Source organism: Melozone crissalis, unplaced genomic scaffold, assembly GCF_028551555.1.
Source record: "Melozone crissalis strain CALT ecotype California unplaced genomic scaffold, PUWL_Pcris_2 ptg000139l_1, whole genome shotgun sequence".
NCBI lineage: Eukaryota > Metazoa > Chordata > Aves > Passeriformes > Passerellidae > Melozone > Melozone crissalis.
Genome location: NW_026535912.1, coordinates 5,098,160 through 5,120,383, shown reverse-complemented (window position 1 = coordinate 5,120,383; position 22,224 = coordinate 5,098,160). Strand labels below are relative to the sequence as shown.

The window sequence follows — 22,224 nt, the reverse complement described above, 5'->3', positions numbered from 1 at the left end:
AGGCTCCTGTCTGCTTTGCCCCCCTATTCCCACGCCCAGGCCATGCTGGATGTGCTCAGAGCTGGGCCTAAACTTTCCCATCAATTCCCTGTTTTGGAGGAGAGCAGGACATGTGCCACCTCCTCAGCAGCTGCCAGAGCAGGATGCCCACTAGCCCGCTGCTGGCTCCCAGCACTGGGATTCCCCCCATGCCCAGAGAAGAGGATCCACCTTGAGAGAGCCCTTGTGGCAGTGGGAGCTGGCCCCAGCTGAGGTTCTGGCCCCTTCTGAAAGGGTGCTCCCCGCAGACCATCTGATGCAGTAGGATGCCCAGGGACCAGACTGTTGCTGCCTCGCCATGGTACCAGCCAAAGTCGTTCCATTCCGGGGGGCTGTAGGACAGTGTTCCTATGGAATACAGATGGAGTTCATCAGGGGGATGCTGCTGCTCCCAGAGCCTGGCCCCAGCATCCCTGGGTGTGCGGGGGCTGCGTCAGGGGCACACAGCGTGACCACTGCCCTCTCGCCAGCATCTGGGACTTGTGCACAAAGTTAGGGTTGGAAAAGAAGCCTCTGGTGTTGGAAGAGGGCAGCCCTGGCTAGGCCTGACCATGACATGCAAAGGAAAAACCCACTCCATGCTGGGGAAAAAACATGCCCTTATCCTCCCTGCCTGCATTTCCCCAAAAATAATATGAAGCCAAGGGAAACAGGGCGAGTGAAGCAGCCCAAGCCCTTCCTGTCATCTGCATACCAAAGTGGCTGGGGCAAAGGTTCCGCCCTCCCTCTCTGCTACCCCAACCCACGGGGCTTTTGGTTGGGCTGGCTGCCCCGGCCCAGCCCTAGTCCTGGGCAGAGTGGCTGGCAAAGGCTGCCAGCAGGGCTGGAAGATGGCTGCCCACCCAGCCCTGCTCTAAAGCAACCCAGCTGAAGATTCAGTGTCCTGACTGGCAGCAAAAGGGAGAATCCCCACTGCCACAGCCAGCTTGGGCTGGGAGATGTTGGGCCATGAGATGTCAGCAGCGGGAGCACAGCCCTCTGCAGGCTCACCTGCAAAGTGAGTGTAGACTGTGTCCTGCAGGTAGGTGCCACAGCCAAAGTCAATGAGTTTGGCCTGCCCGGTGTCCAGGTCAACCAGGATGTTCTCTGGTTTGATGTCGCGGTGCAGGACCCCGCAGCTGGTGCAGTGCCGCACGGCCTCCAGCACCTGGCGGAACAGCTCCCGTGCCACCTCCTCAGGCAGAAACCGCCGTGCCCGAATGAAATGATGCAGGTCCTGACACTGCTCTGGCCGCTCCAGCACCATCACGATGCAGTTGGGGAGCTCGAGCCACTCCAGCAGCTGGACCACACCGGGGAAGCCAGTGGACACCCTGGCCAGCAGAACAATCTCCAGCGGGGCACTGGTGCCGTCGGGCTGCGGGAGGAGCACGATGCCGTCAGTGGGGCCGGTGCCGTGCCAGGCCTGGGGAAGCCCTCAGCCAGCCCGGGATGCTCTGCGCCCTGCGCTGGCCCCACGCCCGCTCTCTCTCGGGGCGTCCTGGTGGCTCCCACCGTGCCGGGCGCCGGCTCATCCCCGGCCGGCAGCCCCGGCTGCTGGCCCCGCTCACTCACCAGCTCGCCCCAGTGCCGGACGCGGTTCCGTGGCACCCTTTTGATGGCCACCTGCAAGCCAAGGGCAGCAGCGGGGTGAGCTCGCCGCCCGCACTGCGAGCCCCATCCTCCGCCCTCCGCCCTCCTCCTCCTCCATCCCCTCCTCCTGCGCCCGCCGCCGGCCCCGCCGCTCACCGGGGCGCCGTCCGAGAGCCGCGTGGCCGCGAAGACTCTGCCGAATCCGCCGCGCCCCAGCAGCGATCCCAGCCTGTACCGCTCCTGCAGGGCCTCCTGCGCCGTCCCTGCGGGCGGGACGCGGCTGTCAGCGCTCGGCCCGGGGCCAGCAACGGCCCCCGAGCGCTCCTCACCCGCCCCGGGCCGGCCATGCCCAGGCGTTCCATCTTCGGAACGCGGCACGGGAGGCTCGGGGCTGGCGGCCGCGCTGCCGAGCGGCGGAGCTCGGGCCGGGGAAGCCGCAGCGGAGGCGGCGGGAGCGGCCGCGCCGCCTGTGTCCTCCGCGGGCCGCGGCAGGAGCGGGGGCCGGGGCCGGGGCCGGGGCCGGGGCCGGGGCCGGTACCGGGGGCGGGGCTGGGGCTGGGGCCGGGGCCGGGGTCGGGACTTGACCCTGCGTCGGGTCCGGGGCCGGGCTCGGGCCAGGCGGAGGCAAAGGGCGGCGATGCCGCCCCGGCCCCAGGCACTGATGCCCGCCCAGCAGCGCCACCGCCAGTACAGCCTGAGCCGGGCGGAGGCGAGACCGCGGCGGGACGGCCGGGGCCGGGCACGGGGCAGCCCCGCCCGGGGCCGGGGGCGGGCCGGGGCCATGGCCGAGCCCGGCAGGGGAGAGGGAGGCGGGGAGAGGAGAGGGACGCTGGGCAAGGGACCCCGAGAGTAGGGTGCCCAACAGCGGGAAAGGGAGAGAAAGAGAGAGAGAGAGAGAGAGAGAAAGACTATTCAAAATTATCTGTTTTGCTGCTGCTGCCGCTACTGCTGCCGCCGCTGCTGCTGCCGCCGCTGCTGCCGCTGCTGCAACTGAAGCACCGGGGCCGTTCGTCCCCGTGTCTGTTCCCCATTCGCCCCACGAGCCCCACGTTCGAGCCCCGCGCGCCCCGGGGACAGCCCCTCCGTCTGTCCAAACACGGGAACTTTGCAGCCTTGAGCCCAGATGCAGAGCCCTGACTCCTGCACACTGGCACAGCGATCCCCTCGCTTGCTGCTGAGCATTGTCCTTGCTGAGGGTCAGACACTGTCGGGGCACCTTCCCTTGGGGTAGGATTCCTACCTGACCCAAACACTGCACTTACACCTCCAGTGTTGCTTTCCTGTGTGGAAAGGAAAACTGTGTGTAGCTCATGGGATTTTAGAGTGTCTAAAACTTGCCAAGTCACAGATTTTAGAGGTGAGGTGCATTTGGAATGAATGGGATGGAGAAGCAGTGCAACATGGAAAAGAGGAGCATAGAAATAAATAGAGGAAAACATCTTGGATTGTTTCTTTCATTTTCATTTCCCTTCTGGAAAGCTGTTTCAGTTTTCCAGGAATCATCTGCTGTCTGCTCTTCTCAAGAATCTCTCATGGAGAACAAGGTTGAGCCTCTGTCACAAGATTTGCCACCAGCTGCAGCTTCTCTTAGCTTTCCACAGTGCACAGTGTGTGCAGCAGGACTTCTGCAGCAAAGCAGGACAAATGTTAGGAGAACTTTACATGTCCGTTCTTTTCCTGCTGGGCTGGGGAGTTGTGCCACTGGTGAAGTTTTCATTGTGACTGTTTGTGCTGGTTTCAGGCAAATTTTGGAAGGAAACCTCCAAAAGGGGTCAGTCTAGAAAGCAAGTTCCAGTGGCCCCTCCCCCTACTAGCTGAGGAAAAGACTTCCCTCCAGAGCGGGTTTAAACAATTCCAAGAAAAAGGAAAGTCACAGTCCGAGGAACTTCTCTGCCCCAGCTAGCTAAAACCAAATTGCTAGACCTGGGCTGTGAAGGCATCAGGAAATTTCCAAGTCTGGGCACTGGCGGTCCCAGCAAACACCAGATCTGGATGATGCTGATGCCAGAACCTGGAAATATCCAAAGTTTGGCTTTCTGTGCCAGCAAATCCCTGGACTTGGGCTGTGCCAGCACCAGGAAGTTTTCAGATCTGGGTGCTGGCGCTGCCAGCAAACACTAGATCTGGGTGGTGTCATTGCCAGTGACAGAAATCTGCCAGATTTGGGCTCTGCTGGCACCGGGAAATTTCCAAATCTGGGCACTGGTGCAGCAAACACAAGATGTGGGTGGTGCCAGACCCAGTAGCAGGAAGCTGCCACAGGTTTTAGCTTTCTGTGCCAGCAAATTGCTGGACATGGGTGGTGCTGGAACAGGGAAATTTCCAGATCGGGGCACTGGCAGTGCCAGCAAACACCAGCGAAACCTTCTGGTCCTCGTCCGGACCGTTGGCCAGTGGTTTCCCTGAGAACCAGCTCTGGCCACTTTACAGACAGAGACTGCTTTCACCTGGTTGTGTGGAAACAGAACTTTACTGAAGGCAAACACAACAAACAGGATGGCGTGCACAGTACAGAGAGCGAAGCAGAAAAAAGCCTGGGTCCAGGATCTAGCAGGGATATTTATACATTTATTTATGGGGAGGGGTTAAGGTGGGATCTGAGGGAAGGATCCAAGAGGAAGGAATGATTAAGAATATTACAATTTTGGGGCAAAAAGTAACCAATGGTAGCAAAGAGAACTCAGAACTTTCTAGTAACAATCTGCATACCTGAACAAGAGGATTATGGGCGGGAGCTCCTGCTCACCCTAAAGAGGGTTTTCCCAAAGCCTTAAGCCGAGGTCTCCTTCTTTTAAACCAACCCAAACACAGCAGATCTGGGTGCTGCCAAGTTTGGGCTTTCTTTGCCAGAAAATTGCTGCCTTTGGGTTTTGCTGGCATCAGGAAATTGCCAGATGTGGGCACTGGCAGTGCCAGTGCACACCAGATCTGGGTGGGGAATGTGCTGGCACCGGGAAATTGCCAAATGCGAACCTTCTCTGCCAGCAAATTGCTGGAATTATGCTGTGCAGGCATCTGAAAAATTCCGGATCTGGGCACTGGCGGTGTCAGCAAACATGAGATTGGGTTGCTTTAAATCCCTTTTAAATCCAGGAATTTGCTTGATTTAGGCTTTCTTTGCCAGCAATTTGCTGGAATTGGGCTGTGCCAGCACCAGGAAATTGCCATGTTTGGACACTGGCAGTGCTGGAAAACACCAGATCTGGGTGGTGCCGGCCCCAGGTATTTGCCAGGTTTTGTATTTCTGTGCCAGCAAATTGCTGCACTTGGGCTTTGCAAGCACTGGGAAATTTCTGCATCTGGGCAATGGCAGTTCCGGGCAACACCAGTTTGTGAGAGCTGAAATGAGGGATGTGGGACTCCAGGCGGCTCTTCAAAGTGCAGTTTATTGTATCCAAGGTGATACAGCAGTCCAGAGTCATGGGTGACAGAGCTGTGCTACAGCTGTCAGCTCCAGCTGCAGGCCTGGAGACCCTTAGTTTAGGTTACAAATGCATTATATACTTTTCTTTGCTGAGCATCTTCACACAATAGAACCAATCTATACATTAATTTTTACCTATAGCCAATCATAGCTACTATCATTACCATATTCATGTTACTATTCTCCAATCACTAAAAGTTAGTACATTACAGTTTAAGCTAAAAGTTGTTTTCCAGTTTTCTTGCAGTGGAAAATTCTGAGACCTTTTTTCTACTTGCAAAATTTGCTGACTTGTTTGCCTGTGCTATCTTTCTGCTTGGTAAAATCTTCTTGTTTGAGGTGGGCTTATCCTTTGCTCTAAGTCAGAAAAACCCCTTCTAACTAACACTTTACCTTCTTAGCTATCCAAAAAGACTGGCTCATCAATTCTTTTCTTTTATATCAAAACTTGCTTTCATTTATATTCGTCTTCAGACATTACATTCAAAAATCTTTCAGCCAAGCATACACATCTGTGAGACTTTCTTGTCAAACTGCATCCCTGTATAGTGGTCAAGTGCTTGAGGCCAGGAGCACCTGGACAATGGGGACAGTTCTTTCCTATAGGAAGGAAATCACAGAACTCCAGGGTTTTGAAAGCACATGAGAAGCAGTCCCCAGAGGCCAAGGCAAGCCAGACCTGTCTGTCCTTGCAGCTTTTGTCTGAAAGCAACCCTTGGATATATGGGGAGTTTTGGGGTGGAATTCCATTTCAGCCATGGGTTCCTGGACAGGAATGACAGGTCTCCATAGAGGGGCAAGGGCCCCTCACAGCTGCTCATGGTCCCTCACAGCCCCACATGGCCCCTCACAGCCCCTCACGGCCCCTCACAACCCCTTGTGAGATGCAAAGCTGTGTTTCGTGTCAGGTACAAACAGGCAATGTGTGTACTTGTGAATGAGAAATGTGTGGATACCGACAATGGGATAGTTGTGAATTCTAGTAATAACTGAGGAAAATAAAGCATGGAAAAAGACTTTTGAACCTATCTTTTGTTTGCAAATTAACCCTAGTTGATTTAGGAGCATTTGAATTAAAGTGTTATAGATGTTGCTTTTTGCGTGCATTTAATCCATAAAGAGTTCTGCAATAATAACCTTTTGAAGTATAATTTTAGAATATTACTTGTATTATTGAAACTGTAGCTTTGGAATATATATAAAGGAAATATGCTTATCTCATGCCTTATTGAAGCAGAGAAAAACAGCTTGAAAAAGGAAGATGAACATCACCTCAAGGGTTTATGGTTTCGACCAAAGGGACGCTGGACATCACTGTTATGAGATTTAGAGTCTCTGCAATTAAAAGGTGGACACACATCTGGGGAGCTGGACTCCACCAGATGGAATTAGTCTTTCTTCTTTTGGAAACTGGACCGTCACCATCTGGGAATTCTCCTTTGAGATACATCCTGAGAAATTAAAATCACAATAGTTTTTAGAATTGTGATGTAATAATTTGGAATAAAAATTGCTGATGAGTAAAAGATTGGAAATAGAAACTGCTGAAAAAAACTGATGGGTACCCCTGTAAATACCTGTAACCATCAATTATCGGTGTGCAGTTGGAGGGAAAACTTCCCCCACTGTACCTGGCACTGTATTGCTCATACTTTACCATATTAAATAATAAATTGATTGCTGCTTGAATATTGGACTAGTCAAGCTTCTGATTCATAACACCCTCACGGCCCCTCACAGCCCCTCACGGCCCCTTACAGACCCAGTCCCGGGGCCCCTCCCAGAGGAGGGGTCGGGCCCTGCTTGTTCGCCTTTCATTTCAGTCCCTTCATTACAGCAACAAGCAAAGAAAGCTGAAATGGAGCGTTTCCCCAGCATTTCCCTCGGGGTTAACTGCGGGCTGAAGCTCTGTGCTGGCGCTGGCCCCAGCGCCACCATCCCTGCAGCCGCCAGGCCTTTGCTGTCCCCCCGTGTCCGTTCCCTGTCCCCGAGTCCCGCCCGGCTCTGGCAGCAGCAGCAGCCGCAGCGCAGGGGGCGCCGGCCCGGCCCAGCCGGGGCTCCCGGCCAGGAGCAGCAGCAGCGCCGGCCCCTTCCCACCTGCTCCTGCCTCGGCTCCCAAGGGCTTTTAACAGCTCAATTCTGGAGCAGAGCAGCCAGCACCCACACACAGCCCTGACTGCTCAGGGCCCACCTGTGCTGCCCTGAGCCAGCCCTCAGAGGAAGAAAGGATCTGGCTCCAGCGCTGTTTTCAAGGCTCTTTTACTCACCCTGAGCTGACAGCAGGAGGCTGCTGGTGCCTTTGCCTTGGGAATTCCAGATCACGGTTGCTCTTGGCCCTCTTCTGCTTGCCACCTGAATTTTATCAGTACAACTGCACTTGCCTCTTTCAATCACTGCTGCCCACTGTGCTTTTGTGATGGTGAACTCAGTGTTTTTGTCACAGGCATCATGATTAGCAGAGACTGAAATGCTCACAAGTCCTTGAGCACCAAGTCGAGGGGAATGAAAGCATCACAGACCACTTTTGCAGCACTCAAACACAGCCCTGCTGCTGGTGCTGTTGAAATAGAATCAACCTACAGAGACCATCACAGAAATTGCCTCTGGAGTGGCAAATCAAATGAAAAAATCCACCAGGAGAACGAAAATACTGAAGTTGGCTGGCTTCATTGCTTCCTCGGAGCAGCAGAAAATGGAGATGCCCAGAGGTATTTTGCACTGCTGCTGATCCCAGTTGGAGCCCTGCCCTCTGCAGAGTCCCAGCGGGAACCTGAGCCCAGCCCAGGGAGCTCCCAGAGTGTCCTGGAGATTCTTTCTGCATTCGATCAGGCTTGCATTCCCCAGCAAGTCCCCAACAAAACCTCCTGTTTTCTTGGGTTAGAACAGGCACAATGAAAAACTCAGCAATGGCACAACTGTCCAGCCCACAAGGAAAAGAAAGGACAAGTTGTCAAGGAATCCAAACATTTGTCTTGCTTTGCTGCAGAAGTCGTGCTGCTCACGGTGTGGAAAGTCAAGAGAAGCTGCAGTTGGGGGCACATCTTGTGACAGAAGCTGCACCTCGTTCTCCAGGAAAGGTTCTTGAAAAGGGCAGACAGGAGTGTGGAGAAGATTCCTGGGGAAGTGAAACAGCTTTCCACAGGTGAAATGAAAATGGAAAGTGTTATGTTTGTCCAATTATCTCATCATAAAAAAACCCAATAATATTAAAAGTAATAGCAATTTTAATTGAATAGTTAAAATAAAAAAAATTAAAATTTGATACAATATAATTTGATAAAAATAAGAGATAATTTGGTTCCAATAATAGCGCATAAGCAAACGATAACCGCGGGGTACGGAGGGCAGAGTTCTGGGACTCTTGCTACCTCACGTACAAGCTTGCCAAGTGAAAATCACCCCTTATATGTCATGTGTCAATACCATCTCTTCTCATTTTCGGTTCATCATATCTCTATCTCCGCCCTCATTACCACCCTTATCACGCATGCGCCACCACTCGGTTTGGTGTTCACACAAGTCTTTGGGGGTCGTTTTGAATGAAGACCTCTCCTCTTCCTCTTTGTCTTTTAATTCACCTTTGGGTTACACATGCGCATCAAGCCAGTACAATGTAAGCCAAGACTAACGTATCACTGCATCTACATATCAAGGCAATAAATCCCATATAATTAGCATTTTCTGGTACCCAACCAGGTTCTTGGTAATTTTTAGCAACTGTATCTTCAGCTCATTTCCTGTGGTCCTTGAGAACATCTGCTGGGGGGGGGATGGAGCCCCTCCTCTCCCTCTCTTCTTTGGCATTTAACTATTTTATTATTCTCAAATAATAATTACTGTATCATTATTGATTACTGTTTCAATCTTTATCAGCACAAATCATACCTATTTATCACAAATCTCTCATTTCTCTTTTTGATCATTATGATTCATGCTGCATTTAAAAAGCTGTGCCCTGATGTCTTTTATATTTTTCAGAATTTTGGTTTTCTTGTTGTCTCTTTTCAGCTTCAAACTTTTCTAGCATTTCTATTACTGCTTCTAGTCTTTCACACTTTCAAGTTTAGTTAGCATGTCCTGGTCTATTTCAATCTTTTTAAGTCCTTTTTGTCTTTAACAGGGGTCGATTTAGCTTTTAATACCATTATAGATCTTGGTTTTACTTTTTCTGCTGATTCTGAATCTAGAGACATTGTTGAAATTTGCATCTTTTGAATCACTGAGTGAATTAGCCTAATAAAATACAAAATCATACAAGGCAGAAACATAAGTCCTAGAATTGAGCATAACAACATGAACTCTAACAGTTTCCTCCAAACACTTCTAAAGAGGTTACCCCACCAATCAGTTTTCAAGATTGAATTCCACTTTTGTACCGGCACATGAGCTACTCTTTTAATCTTTTTTGCAAGTTCTGTGATAGCTTCTCCATAATTATTAATTTCTACATAGCACTCAGATTCATTAAAACTCCTACAAACTCCTCCTTCTTTTGCTAACAGATAGTCTGGGGTGATCCTGTTTTGGTACACAAACACCCACATTCGTGTATATTGCCTGGCCAACATTTTTAAAGCATCGGAGGTGCGATTTGAGACCACCTCTACTACTGCTTGGAGCCTTATTAATCGATTCAACAGATAAACTGGGGTCCTATATCTCCATGACCCATCCTGAGCTCATGTTGCTGGGTCATAATATGCTATAATTCGTTCTGAAGGCTATTTGTCCTCCCCCCAGTTTTGATTCCCTCCTGCTGTTGGAAAATTTAAATTCAAATCTCCTTTATTCCACTGCATGGTTTCATACAGTGGAGTTCCTAGCACATTGCTCCTAGACCTCAGTAAAACAAAGAAGGAGGGTTGTATTACTCCCAAAGTACAAGTTCCTCCCCATTTTTGAGATAACTCACTGTATGCTCGTTGCCCACAAATTTAATATATCCCATCTGGGGCTTTCCATTTCTTATCAGTTTTCTCAGGTTGTTCCCAATAAGACCTCAGGCTGTTGATGGACTGGTAGGGGTTAGCTCCAGGACTTCTGTACCAGCATAAATTAGTCTGTTAATCTTATTCACAATTTATTTCTTTTATTGGTCCCCAATATCCGATGGGGTTTTCAGGTCGCCAAATTTTTGAATGATTATCCATATTAACCACCAACGTGGATTGACAAGGAGTATGCCCTACTATTTTATTAAATTTCCTTCCTTCTCAAGTTATACAAATGGTTCCAATTACTTGATGGCTTAAAATCCATCCTTCAGGTCTCTTCAATGTTCCAGAAATTTGGGTGTGGTTCTACTTTAAAAATTGCTCTGGAGCTAAGCTCTCACTTTTCTACGGCCATCTTTTAGCCATTTTTTAGACCTCTACAAATCTCACATTTGGATAATTCCAATTCTGTAGCAATCCTTTGCATCAATCCTACAAACCGATTCTTATTCAAGGCTGGCAAATTCCAATCTTTGTAGTACTGTTTTAGCTGTTTATATAATTTAGCTAATTCTGTTGACTCTTTTCTCTTGTTCTTTCTTCTATTCCCCTTTGTTTCTTTTTTTTTCTTTTATTTTCTTTTTCAATTTTTCTTTTAGTGCCCGGCCTCCTATTCTTATACTTGGATCATCTTTATTATGATTTCTTTCAAAACAAAAAAACCTTTCATATTGAGGGCCAATCTGATTACTAGGGGGATAAGGAGCTCGTCCATTATATCCCAATTTTTTTTCTACTCAATACATCTTTCCTTCCTTAATACAAACATCTATAACACTGCTGCGATTGTAGCAGGCAGAACTAGCATATGGGTGTGTTACAAACACAGATTCCACCTTGTCCTTAATCCACACAGGTTGATTACAATAGTCACAAATGTTGCAATTGCTGGGACTTGGTTTTTGCCTTGTTTGCTTTTTCATTGCTGAAACTCTGTCCAGTGTGGCTTTCTGGCTTTGGCCAACTGCCCAGGGTACCAGAATGATCACAGTGAAAATAATCCTCAGGAAATCTACCATTTTACCTTTCTCAAGGCCCCTTGGGTTGCAGCCAAGGGCCGAGATGCCAGTCTTCTCGGTAGCAAAGGTAATATCCCGGCATCTAGTCACCGGTGCTTTTAGTATTTTTGGTACCCATAGCCCCACAGAGTTTGCTTGTCTCTTTTTAAATGCTGTTTCCCAGTTCTAGCTGGTTAAGAAGCAATAATTAAAACAAAAAGAACAGGGAAAAGATTAGGCCAGAATACCATAAACCTGTATTTTCCAAAATTTCAGGGATGTGCCAACTACAAGAAGATTTTTCTAATTATTTTGTGCTTCAGGGGCGGGGAATGCATTAAGTCACCATCTCCAATAGGCACACTCGCGGCGCCAATGTGCCCCTGGAATGCGCCTATGATGTGGTGTATAGACTTCTTCTCCACCACAACTATCAATTTTGAGACACTGGTCTATAATATTATGAGTTGCTCGTTCTCTTATTTGTGCTATAGCAAATATAGCAAGAACCAATTGATCTAAGTTTTCTATTAATCTAATTGCTGCTGGAAGGGTCTCATCTCCCAGTCTCAAAGGTATCTCAAAAAAAATTATTAACAATACATTCTATAGTTAGCGGGCTAAATACATAACCATAGCAAAGCAAGCAAATAAATTGTCTCTTCTTTTCTTCTCTCTTACTTTCCACCATGAGTTAAAGCAAAGTGTGCAAACAATACATATTCAGGGATGACACTTTAAACCATGTTTACTGCATTCCCAATGTTTTACTTGTCTCTGCTCTCTTTCAACAACAGCTGTTATCAATCGCAGTTTCTGGAATTGCAGTTCTGTAATCAATTCTAATAATGTTGCTGGTGCATGACCCTGAAGGAGATCTTTAATCTTTTTAGGCCGTTCCCACTGGTTCAGAAAGTCTTTTATTCTTTTTCCACCGGCGTTCTTCTGCCTCCGAGCTCAAGGGAATTGCGGTTAGCAGCCATCCAGGATGCCTAGTTCATTCTTAATAAATCAGGGTTAATATAAATCAACTTAAATCCCACCATATTATCACATTCTTGGAATTTCATGTTCCAACAATATTTTAGCTACAGTTTGAACTGTAGCCCGAGCTGCTGGAAATGCTTTAACCCACTGAGTTAATTCATCTATTATAACTAACAAATATTTCCACCGACCCACTTTAGGCAATTCTATAAAATCAACCTAGATCTTTTCAAATAGCTTGTTGGCTGTTTTGCATCCTCCAGAGGGAGGGGTTTTTAACACTTTCGTTTTTACTTTTTGACAGGTGAGACACCTCTGGGTAATTTGCTTTCCAATTTCAAATATCCTTATACACCCATAAAATTTTAAAAAGTGATCACAAAAGGCTCTTGTTCCCCAGTGTGTCCGTCTATGCAAGTTATCTAAGATCTAATGTGCCACTGGTTTTGGCATCATAATCCTGCCATCAGGAAAAACTCACTTTCCCTCCTTAAATGTTGCTCCTAATTTCTTTATAGTTGCCAGTTCTGCTAGCGGAAGGGAAAGTGTCTCCTGCTGAATTTCTAGTTTTTGTAAGATCATTATTTCAGTATCTCTTTTTCTTAAGGTCACTCTTTTTGCTTCTTCATCAGCCAAATTATTTCTCTGACCCTAATATCCCTCCCTCTCTGGTGTTCCTTTACATGAACTACTGCTATTTTCTTTGAGCCTTTTAAAGCTTCAAGTATCTGAATTATCAATTCCCCGTGTACTAACCCTTTCCCTTGAGTGTTTATAAGTCCCCTTTCTTTCCAAATTTTTCTAAAAGTATGTACTACACTAAAAGCATATTTGGAGTCTGTAAAAATAGTCCCTTCTTGCCCTTTTAGTATTAATAATGCACAGAGTAATGCATACAATTCACAGGCTTGTGCTGACCAGGAGGGACTAAGGGGACCAGACTCCTTTACCCTCAACTTTTTCCCACTACACCTGAATGCCAACCCGTGTCATTAATTTCTAGATTATCTTCTTCAGTTAAAGAATAAATTTTAAGTTTTCCTTCACAGGGTTTTATCTGTAAATTTAAGGCTATTATTAGATCTCTGCCTAACAAATTATTCTCGGCCTCTGATATCAACAATAAATCATTTACTCCAAATTTATCATCTGTTTTAATTTGCACTCCTTTTATTACAGGAACAGGGAAAGCTTCTCTCGTAATTCCGATTACTGAAACTCGCTCACGACTTATCTCACATCCCTGGGGTAAATTTGTCACTGTCGACTGAGAAACTCCTATATTTACTAAAAATATAACTTATCAAGGGCTCTTCTGGTGGCATTTCTGTCGCCTTCATTAAACAGAGCCCCTGACCTCCCGGAAAAGTTTCCTCATCATGCTGTTTCTTCCCGCAACTTTTTTTGTAGGTGCTCCTTTTTATAATAGTAAAAACAGGTGGGTCCTGCACCCCTCAAGGCAGGGCAAGAATTTTGTAAGTGCCCATTCTTGTGGCGGGAAAAAACACACAGGTCCTGTGTTCTTAAAAATAGATCCTGACATCTGCAGTTTGTTTTTCCCTGCGGATTTTTTTTCTTTTTTTTCTTTTTTTCTGTATTCAAAGCTGCCTGCATTTCTCTAACTGCCACCACCAAAATTCTGGCATCTGCTTTCTGCTTTTCCTCATCTCTGTTCACACACACCCTTTGTGCTTCTCTCAGTAACTCCTGAAGTCCCCTGTCCTGCCAGTGTTCTAATTTTTCCAGCTTCTTCCTGATGCCGCCCCTCAGGACTCCAAAAGGCAGCAGACTTACTCTCTTCCTGATTAACAGGGACTTTTGAACTCACATACATATTTAGAGCCTGGCAAATCCAATCCTCAAATGATCTGAACTTGGGCCAATATAAATTATCTTTCCGGATCATTTCTTTTGTCCATTTAAACATGTAATACTTAACTATTTTCTGTTTACTTTTTCTCCTTTGGGATTCTCATTCATCCCAAAACCGTATCATCATCCCCAGTGGGCTGTCCTGAGGAATGCCCCCCCCCGAGAACCCCCCTCACGGTTCCCAGATACCTCAAACCACTGCGAATTTTTCCTACAATTCGCAGCCCCTGGGTCAAGGAACTTTTTCCCTGACCCATTTCTGGCAGCAACAAACTAAGAAATTCCCGGTACCAGGAGAGTCTTAGTTTCCCACACTCACCTCATGACTCAACTTCCTCACTTACTACTCTGCCACACTGCCTTTTTAATCTACCTGTTCCACTCCTATCTCTCCCTCTGCAATCTACTTGTTCCACTCCTATCTCTTCCTCTTTCTCAATCTATTAGCCCCGTCCTCTCACCATCTAATCACATACTAAATTGCCTGCTACCAACCCATCCAAAGAAATTGAACCTCTTCATTCACTCTCTCAGTCTCCCCACTGAGTCAATCCCTCCTGCCCAAGGACCTTCCCACAGGTGCCTGGACCAGGGATCCCCTCCTTCCCCCTGGGTCAAACCCTCCCGGGGTCCCCACTCATTCACTTTTCTTTCATTTCCCTCCTTTCCCGGCCGGCCTCCTCTCGGACAGCGTGAAAACGCGGTACTGGGAGGTCCCACTCACTTCGGGGGTCCGGGACTGCCCAGCCCCCATCTCAGACACTCCACACACACTCACACATGCATACAGCCGCCCCCCGACCCAAAACCTCATGATACTCACAGCCTCCTTTTCTCACAAGGGTCTTCGTGCACAAAGCAGTTTTCTATGGGTACTCTCTCTCCTACAAGCCGGCACTCTGATGGGAGCCTTTCTTGCGCGCTCTTAAAAACTGATTTGCTTATGCATTATTGTAAAAAAGACTCTCTTTTCCCAAGGGAGAGTGGTCTAGCCTTGGGACCACTTAAAAGTCTGGTGGGGAGCTCCTTCCCAGAAGCTATCCACCTCCCTGGATTTAAAAGAGTCCCGGGTATCGGCACAAAAATTGTTATGTTTGCTCAATTATCCCATCATAAAAAAGCCAAAAAGTATTAAAAGTAGTAACAATTTTAATTCAATAGTTAAAATAAAAAAAATTAAAATTTGATACAATATAATTTGATAAAAATAAGAGATAATTTGGTTCCAATAATAGCGCATAAGCAAACGATAACCGCAGGGTACGGAGGGCAGAGTTCTGGGACTCTTGCCACCTCACGTACAAGCTTGCCAAATGAAAATCACCCCTTATATGTCATGTGTCAATACCATCTCTTCTCATTTTCGGTTCATCGTATCTCTATTTCCGCCCTCATTACCACCCTTATCACGCATGCGCCACCACTCGGTTTGGTGTTCACACAAGTCTTTGGGGGTCCTTTTGGATGAAGACCTCTCCTCTTCCTCTTTGTCTTTTAATTCACCTTTGGGTTACACATGCGCATCAAGCCAGTACAATGTAAGCCAAGACTAACGTATCACTGCATCTACATATCAAGGCAATAAATCCCATATAATTAGCATTTTCTGGTACCCAACCAGGTTCTTGGTAATTTTTAGCAACTGTATCTTCAGCTTCTTTCCTGTGGTCCTTGAGAACACCTGCTGGGAAGGGGGGGGGGGGGGGGGGGAGGTGTAGTAAACCCCTCAGCTTTAGCCAGGGCCCCTTGGAGAATAGAATGCTGACACAGCAGCAAAGAAGTTTCCTGTCTCCAGGGACATCCGCCTTGTACCTTATCCCTATAGCCATGTAAGGCAATATGTTGTTAACCCTACTATTGGTCACTTATGGTCACTCTAACACCTTTGCCATTGGTCAGGATTGATTCCAGGCCAAGGGTATAAAAGTAGCATACTGTACCCCTACTAACTCGGAAGAAGAAGAGCTGAGACCCTTCATGGACCCTCCAATAAAGCCATACACGTGGAACAGCCGGCGTCTTCTTCTCTCTCTACCGTCTGCTGGAGCCTTAGGCCAAGGGAAAAGCTACCTAGCAAGCAATGCTGAAATCACAAGAGCTGCCTAATCACTAAGAGCTGAATATTCCCTGCTTGCTAGGGCTGTCCTGCGGCCTTGGTCTGAGAGCGAGCTGGCTTCTGGCACCCAGTCCCCTTGGAGACTGAGCTCTGGAGCTGTAATAGCTTGCCTAGGATAAGACCAAGCAAGGCTCATTTCGGGGGGGGTGGAGCCCCTCCTCTCCCTCTCCTCCTTGGCATCACAACTTTTAACTATTTTATTATTCTCAAATAATAATTACTGTTATCATTATTGATTACTGTTTCAATCTTTATCAGCACAAATCATACCTATTTATCACAGTAATATATCTTGCTAATTCTGCACTTGGAGGAATTACTAAGGTCTGCAGTCTTTATTACACACCCTGCTCTAAAAGACTTTTATGCTATTTTCCCTCTCTCTGTGTTTTCACACTTGTTCAACAAGGTTTTCTTTCTAAGAATATTAATCACAATATCCCAAAGGATTAAAAAATGCTTAGGTATTTTTTCCCTAAGTATTTACTAAAGAAAATTAATAATAAAAACCCTGTATGCATGCTGGATGTAAAATACAAAAAGAAATAAACTTGAAAGTTCTCCCAAAAACCTTAGGAAAAAAACCCCCATGTATTCTATAAAACCCAGAGCATTCATCTACAGTATACAAAAATGGGCATGTTCTAGAAGAGAAAATTTGTGCAACGGTTCTGCACAGAATTCTATGCTTTCAAGCTTTTTGCCCTTCAGGGGCAGTGCCATTCTCTGAACTGTAATGCTCTGAGCATGTTCTGCTCACCATGGCAGCTTTCTGCTCTGCCCTGGTACAGATCATCCTCCTAGCAAAGGGGGAGTGCAGCCACCACAACTCGCAGCACCTTCCCACACAGCAAGAACCTGAAGGAGAGAGATGGCTTTCACCAGCTGCTGCGGGTTCTAATAGTGCCACCTCTCAGCTGCCGAAAGCCTGAATTTCTGTGTTGCACTGTGTTAGTTTCCTGAGTCAAATGTTCTGTTATATAGTGGTACGTACAAGTGTTCCCCGAGTTATTACAGTTAGCTTCTCCCCTATGTTATGCCCTCCTACCCAAGTGTCCCTCGAGGAATCCCCTCCCTCCTCACCAGATTTTTCCCTGTCTGTCAAGACAACCCAGCCCCTTTGCCCCATCCATCAGCCCAAACCCTACCCTTTGCTCCAGAAAGTTCCCTGTCCCTCACCCTAAGATCCAATCCCTATCCCAACGCTCTCTCCTCCCCTTGTTCTGATTTGTTGTAGCCCTCAAAACCGCACCCCAAGAGTCGCTTATTGGTTACTGTATGGTGTCCACTCCCTGTTTTGAAAGATTTTAAAAATCCGGTCACAGGGATGTTGGGGGTTTTTGCAACATCTGTTCCCTTTGGGAATTCTTGCCTGCACGACCTTCCCCCCGCCTCTCCTGATGAATTTGCTGCACTTAATGCCGCAGAAGAGCCTCCTCTGCTTCCTTCACTCGGTCCTCCAGGGATCTCTACTGCTCGGCATTTGGCCTAGAGGTTCTGGCTCAGGCAAAACCCCAACCTAGCCAATTCCCCCCTCTTGCTGTTGTCCCTGGAGCATCACAGAGCTAGCCAGGGCTGCGGAGGGCAGTGACAGTGACCCATGGCCTGGCATGTCACAGCCCCCAGAGCCACACCTGCCAGGCCACAAGCCCCAGCCCTGGTGCCCACTGCCGGCCTCAGGGGCTCCTGGGCACCCTCACCCTGAGTGCAAAGGCAGCCTCAGGAGCCCCCAGGGCGCTCTGGATCCAGGCTGCAGATACCCTAAAGCCAGCACTGAAAGGGACATGGATGGGGACTGCAGCTGGATCTTGCAGTGCTCACTGCTCCTGACTACTCTCTAAGTGAACCCAAACCTCATTGGCAGCACCTTGAGCACATTGACCCTGCTCGCCCATCCTGGAACGTGGTGTTCCCACATCCTGCACCAGCCCTTTGCAGGGAGTGACCAGCTCCCAGCTACTCTGCTACTTTGGCCTTACTTTCTGTTTGCCGGCAATGAACTTAACAGATACACTCCTGAGAAACCTAGCACAACATTTGCTTCTCAGGAGCTCTTTGGCAAAAAGACTCCACTAATCCCTAGTTTTTGCACAGAGAAGGAGGTCCTGACAAAGCATGAGGCACAGGCAGGGCTCTGGCATATGAATTCCTGAGCGGCAGGATTCCACCCATTGTTGTTCTAGCTACTTTGTTGATATTTTAGAGCCAGTTCTGGACAAGGGCTGCTGCTGACAGGATAGGAAAACGTGGAGAAAAAAAGGTGCAGGAGACAACAACAACAAAAAAAAAAACCAAGGGGGAAAACCCTTAGAAATACAGAGCACAACAGAAGTCCTTGGAGATGGTTCAATAGAAAATGCCACCAGCAGTGAGCAGAGCCCGAGGTTGCTCACTGCCACCCCAGGGGCTCCTCAGTCCCCTGCTGGTTTGTGTCTGATGCAGCCCTGCCTGGAGAGGGCTCCAGGCTCTGGTGTTCCCAGCTTGCTCCAGGCTACATTCTTGGCAGCACTGAAAGAAGAGGTGAAACAAAGAGCCATTTTCTGTCCTGCCTGCAAACTCTTCTCCTTCGGTGCCACTGCCAGAGATCATCCCTCTGTCAGCTTGGCACTGTGCCTGCTGCATCCTCGTCCTTGTCCCTTGCATCAGCTCCTGCACATCATCAGCACTCGCTGTCCCACAGAACAGAGAGAGCTGTGTCAGAAGAGCAAGGAGTGCATTTTCTTGGCCTTTCTAACAGACACAAGAAGCATGAGTCCAAATAACTTTGTTGTTTGTTCCTGCCCTCCTTTTCGATAACTCTTTTCTGCTTTAATGCAAAAGCCTCTTTTCCTACATGGATGGAATGATCTGGAATTGGCAGTTGCTTCAGGCTGTCAGGCACCATGGGAGTTTTGTCTTGTCTCTGATGAGGATTTGGTGAATTTTCCATTGGTCACTTGGTGGTGTCACCATGGGCTGAGCTCAGTGGCCGACTCTGCTGTCCCCAGGGGATGCATTGGGACGCAAAGCCCCTCAGGGCTGGAATTCGGGGTTGGGTGGGCTCGGAGCGCCCAGGGCCTGGGCCCGTGAGGAGCTGCTGCTGGCCCTGGCTGTGCTCGGCCTGCTGTGCCGAGCAGCCACGGCCGTGGAGACACAGGCGGGAGCTGTGGCCGAGGCCGGCAGGTGGCCCGGGCCGGCTCGCAGCTGCGAGGACGCCGGCAGCCTGTGCCCTGAGGCCGAGGCCATGGCGGGCGGTTTGCGGGCAGGGCTTTTCCGAGCCAGCCGTAATGTGCTGCCTCCTGTGTTGGCCCGGCTGCGGCAGAGGCAGGCGGGAGCGCGGCGGGGCCGGCAGCGGCGGGCAGAAGCCGCAGAGAGCAGCCGGGCCCGCTGCGGAGCGGGATGGAGCTGCCGGGCAGCCCTCGGCCGTGTCTGTGCGCACAGGGCAGGAGCAGAGCCCGCAGCAGAGGCAGGAGCCGCGGCAGGAGCCGGCCACAGCGGCAGCTCGCCGTGCCCGGGGCCGCAGCCGCAGCTCTCCCCTGCTGGCCACAGCAGCAGCCGCTCGCCTCCGAGGCTCCGGCGCTTCCCGAAGACGAGGGGCCCGGCCCCGGGCACGCCCTGGAGCCCCGCAGCGAGAGGAGCCGCCGGCGCCGCAAAGGGCAGCGCAGAGGGCCAGGTTGAGGAGGAGGACATGAGGCTCGCTCTGCGCCGCGCTGGGGCAGCTCTGCCCTGTCAGCCTTTGCCTTGAGCCCTTTGCTTCTTTTCCATGAGCCCTGACCCCCGTCCTTGGCCAAGGGCCCCCGCAGCCCTTTCCAGGGCTGCAGGAAAAGCTGCCTCAGTCACAGACTCACAGAATCACTGGCTTGGAAGACAGACACTTTCAAGATGATGGAGTCCAACCTATGGCCTAATACCTCAACTAAAGCACAGCACCGAGTGCTACATCCAGTCTTCCTTCAAAGGCTTGCAGGGATGGTGAGTCCACCAGCTCCCTGGAGGGGTCTGTCCCAGGAAGAACCAAGATAACACTGGAGCCTTCTACCCCCTGGCGCTTGGAGCTCTGGAAGTTTGTCTTTCTGCTTAGGCAAAGGCCATGGAAAAGGACCTGGAAAAGTAGTCACTAATCGAGTAGCCTACAGAGCTCTAAATTGATGTGCAAGGAATACAGAAAAGACAGAAAAGAAAAAAGGCAAAACTCAAATGCCATCAGCAAAGTCTTGGGCATGAACACATAGCTGCAAAGGGTCTTCTCAGCCCTATTTCTTTGTATTTCTGGGAACCAGAGGAATCCTGCTTGAGCCTCTGGGGAGATGGGTTTGGGAGGTAAAAGTTCATGTCTTTTTTCTCCTTGGGGCAGCTCCTGTTGCTAGCATCAGCTGAGCCTCTCTCCAGCCTGATGCCTGTTCTGATTGTTGCAGCAAAAAAACTCAAGGCAGACAGAAGACACTGACGCTTGCAGAGACGTGACTTTTTCCAGTGCCAGCTGGGAGTGGGAGTCAGAAGAAAAACTCGCGAAAGCACAGCTCCATTGGAAGATTGCCTTCCTTTTCATTGCGTAAAGAAGCTCTAGATCCACTTGTGAATTGTCAGTTGTTTGTTAAGGATGCGAAGTTCTCTTTCATAATTTTTTTCATGTGGTTTGGAAGTGGATGAGGCTCTCGTTCATTCACAAACTCCAGACCAAAGTGCCTTTGGAAGATGGCCCACGTGGCAGTTTTTGCCCAGCCATGGTACTTGTGCATATAAGAAAGCAAGGGCAAAAGGTATTTGCAGCCAAAACCCAGCAAAGCTTGGCTCAGCCAAAACATCCTGGGGAGATAGAGGCCTCCAGCTGTTCCTAGAAATCAGCAGAGTTCAAGCCAAATGGTTGTGTAGCACTAAGTGCAATCTCTGCCTGGATCGGAGCCTTGCTCAGCTGAAGAAGCAGAAAGATCAGCAAGGAGCTCCCAACGGCCCATCACATCATTTTGATTTTGCTCTTCTTGTGTAAGTTTTCAACTAAACATGTGTTTGCAGTTGAGCTAATGAGAGAAAAAAAAAAGTAAATAGAGGCTTTATGGTAGGGCCGTGATGTTCCACAAGAGGAATCACTGGTGTGCATTTCATTGGACCTCTCTAAATCCTATAAAAATATTGTAGCCCTGATTTAAAATAGGCAGATATGAACCAACTTGGAGAGACAGAGACTAAAATGGCTTATGGGGTTTTTTTAAGAGTGAGAAAAACTACCCAAAAGCTGTTGTTTTGTGACATTTTAAAATATACTACCTCAAAATTACCAACTGCAGCAAATCAAGAGTTTAAAACGGAGTGTTTAGGTATATGAATAATTAAAACCACAAAAATGTGAAGATGTGAATGCATGTTTTCATAAAAATAATGAAATTATAGACAAAAAAACACATGCCCTGAACTACAATGCAAAGGCAGGTAGAACTGTACTTGAATGATCTCTTTTTAGATTGCTGGAGTTTTTTCCTTGTGAGGAGGAGCTAGGGTATTGCTGAAGAAAAGTGGCACCAGCAGGACGGGGCAGCTCCGTGCCGTGCTCCGTGCAGAGGCTGCCAGGGGCTGCCCGAAGAGCGCCCTGCTGCAGCCAGAGCCCTCCTGGCCTGGGGCCCGGGAGCAAAGGGCCAGGGCAGCCACCTCCTCCTCGTCCTGACCCTGCCACCGCTCCCTGCTGCTGCTGCTGCTGCTGCTGCTGCTGCTGCTGCTGCTGCTGCTGCTGCTGAGGGAAAGAAGATCCTCCTAAGGCCCCATGAACAAATGCACTTACACAGCCCTGGGGATGACAGTGAAGGAAACCATGTGTCACATAATGCATGTGTGACCAGAGTCACCAAACACCACCTAAACATGGAATTGTTGCACCTCTCTAGGACAGGCAGAAATTGAAAGAATTAACTGGGGACTTGAGGGCAGAAGAGGCCGGAGGAGGAAAACAACTCTGAGGGGAAAAAAACCCACCATATCTGGAGGGGAAAACATCTCCACCTGCTCAGAATTGGTCGAGGGAGCATGTCTCTAATCCTCTCCTGAAAGGGATGCTTTAGGTGACCTTTGCACCTCCAGCTGCCTTGGACCCGAGCCAGGAAGGTTCAATTATGTAAATGTTACATAGATAGATAGATAAATAGATAGATAGTTTGATAGATAGATAGATAGATAGATAGGTAGATAGACAGACAGATCTCATGACTGAAATCTCTCTTTACTGTCCTCTCTGTTGCTACACACATCAGAACT

At 48.7% G+C, this 22,224-nt stretch overlaps 1 protein-coding gene across 1 annotated transcript in view; it reads right to left on the bottom strand.

Annotated features, from left to right (window-relative positions):
- Positions 1–274: 274 nt before the first annotated feature.
- The window catches only part of LOC128948606 (serine/threonine-protein kinase pim-1-like), a gene marked incomplete at its 3' end in the record, with an annotated part of 44,627 nt that continues 22,677 nt past the window's right edge, over positions 275–22,224 (bottom strand). The window contains exons 2-5 of the mRNA XM_054293377.1: positions 1,768–1,848; positions 1,594–1,644; positions 1,030–1,396; positions 275–387 (exon numbers count right to left, since the gene is read on the bottom strand). Coding sequence (XP_054149352.1) covers positions 275–387; positions 1,030–1,396; positions 1,594–1,644; positions 1,768–1,848 — 612 coding nt within the window. The remainder of the gene's footprint in view (positions 388–1,029; positions 1,397–1,593; positions 1,645–1,767; positions 1,849–22,224) is intronic.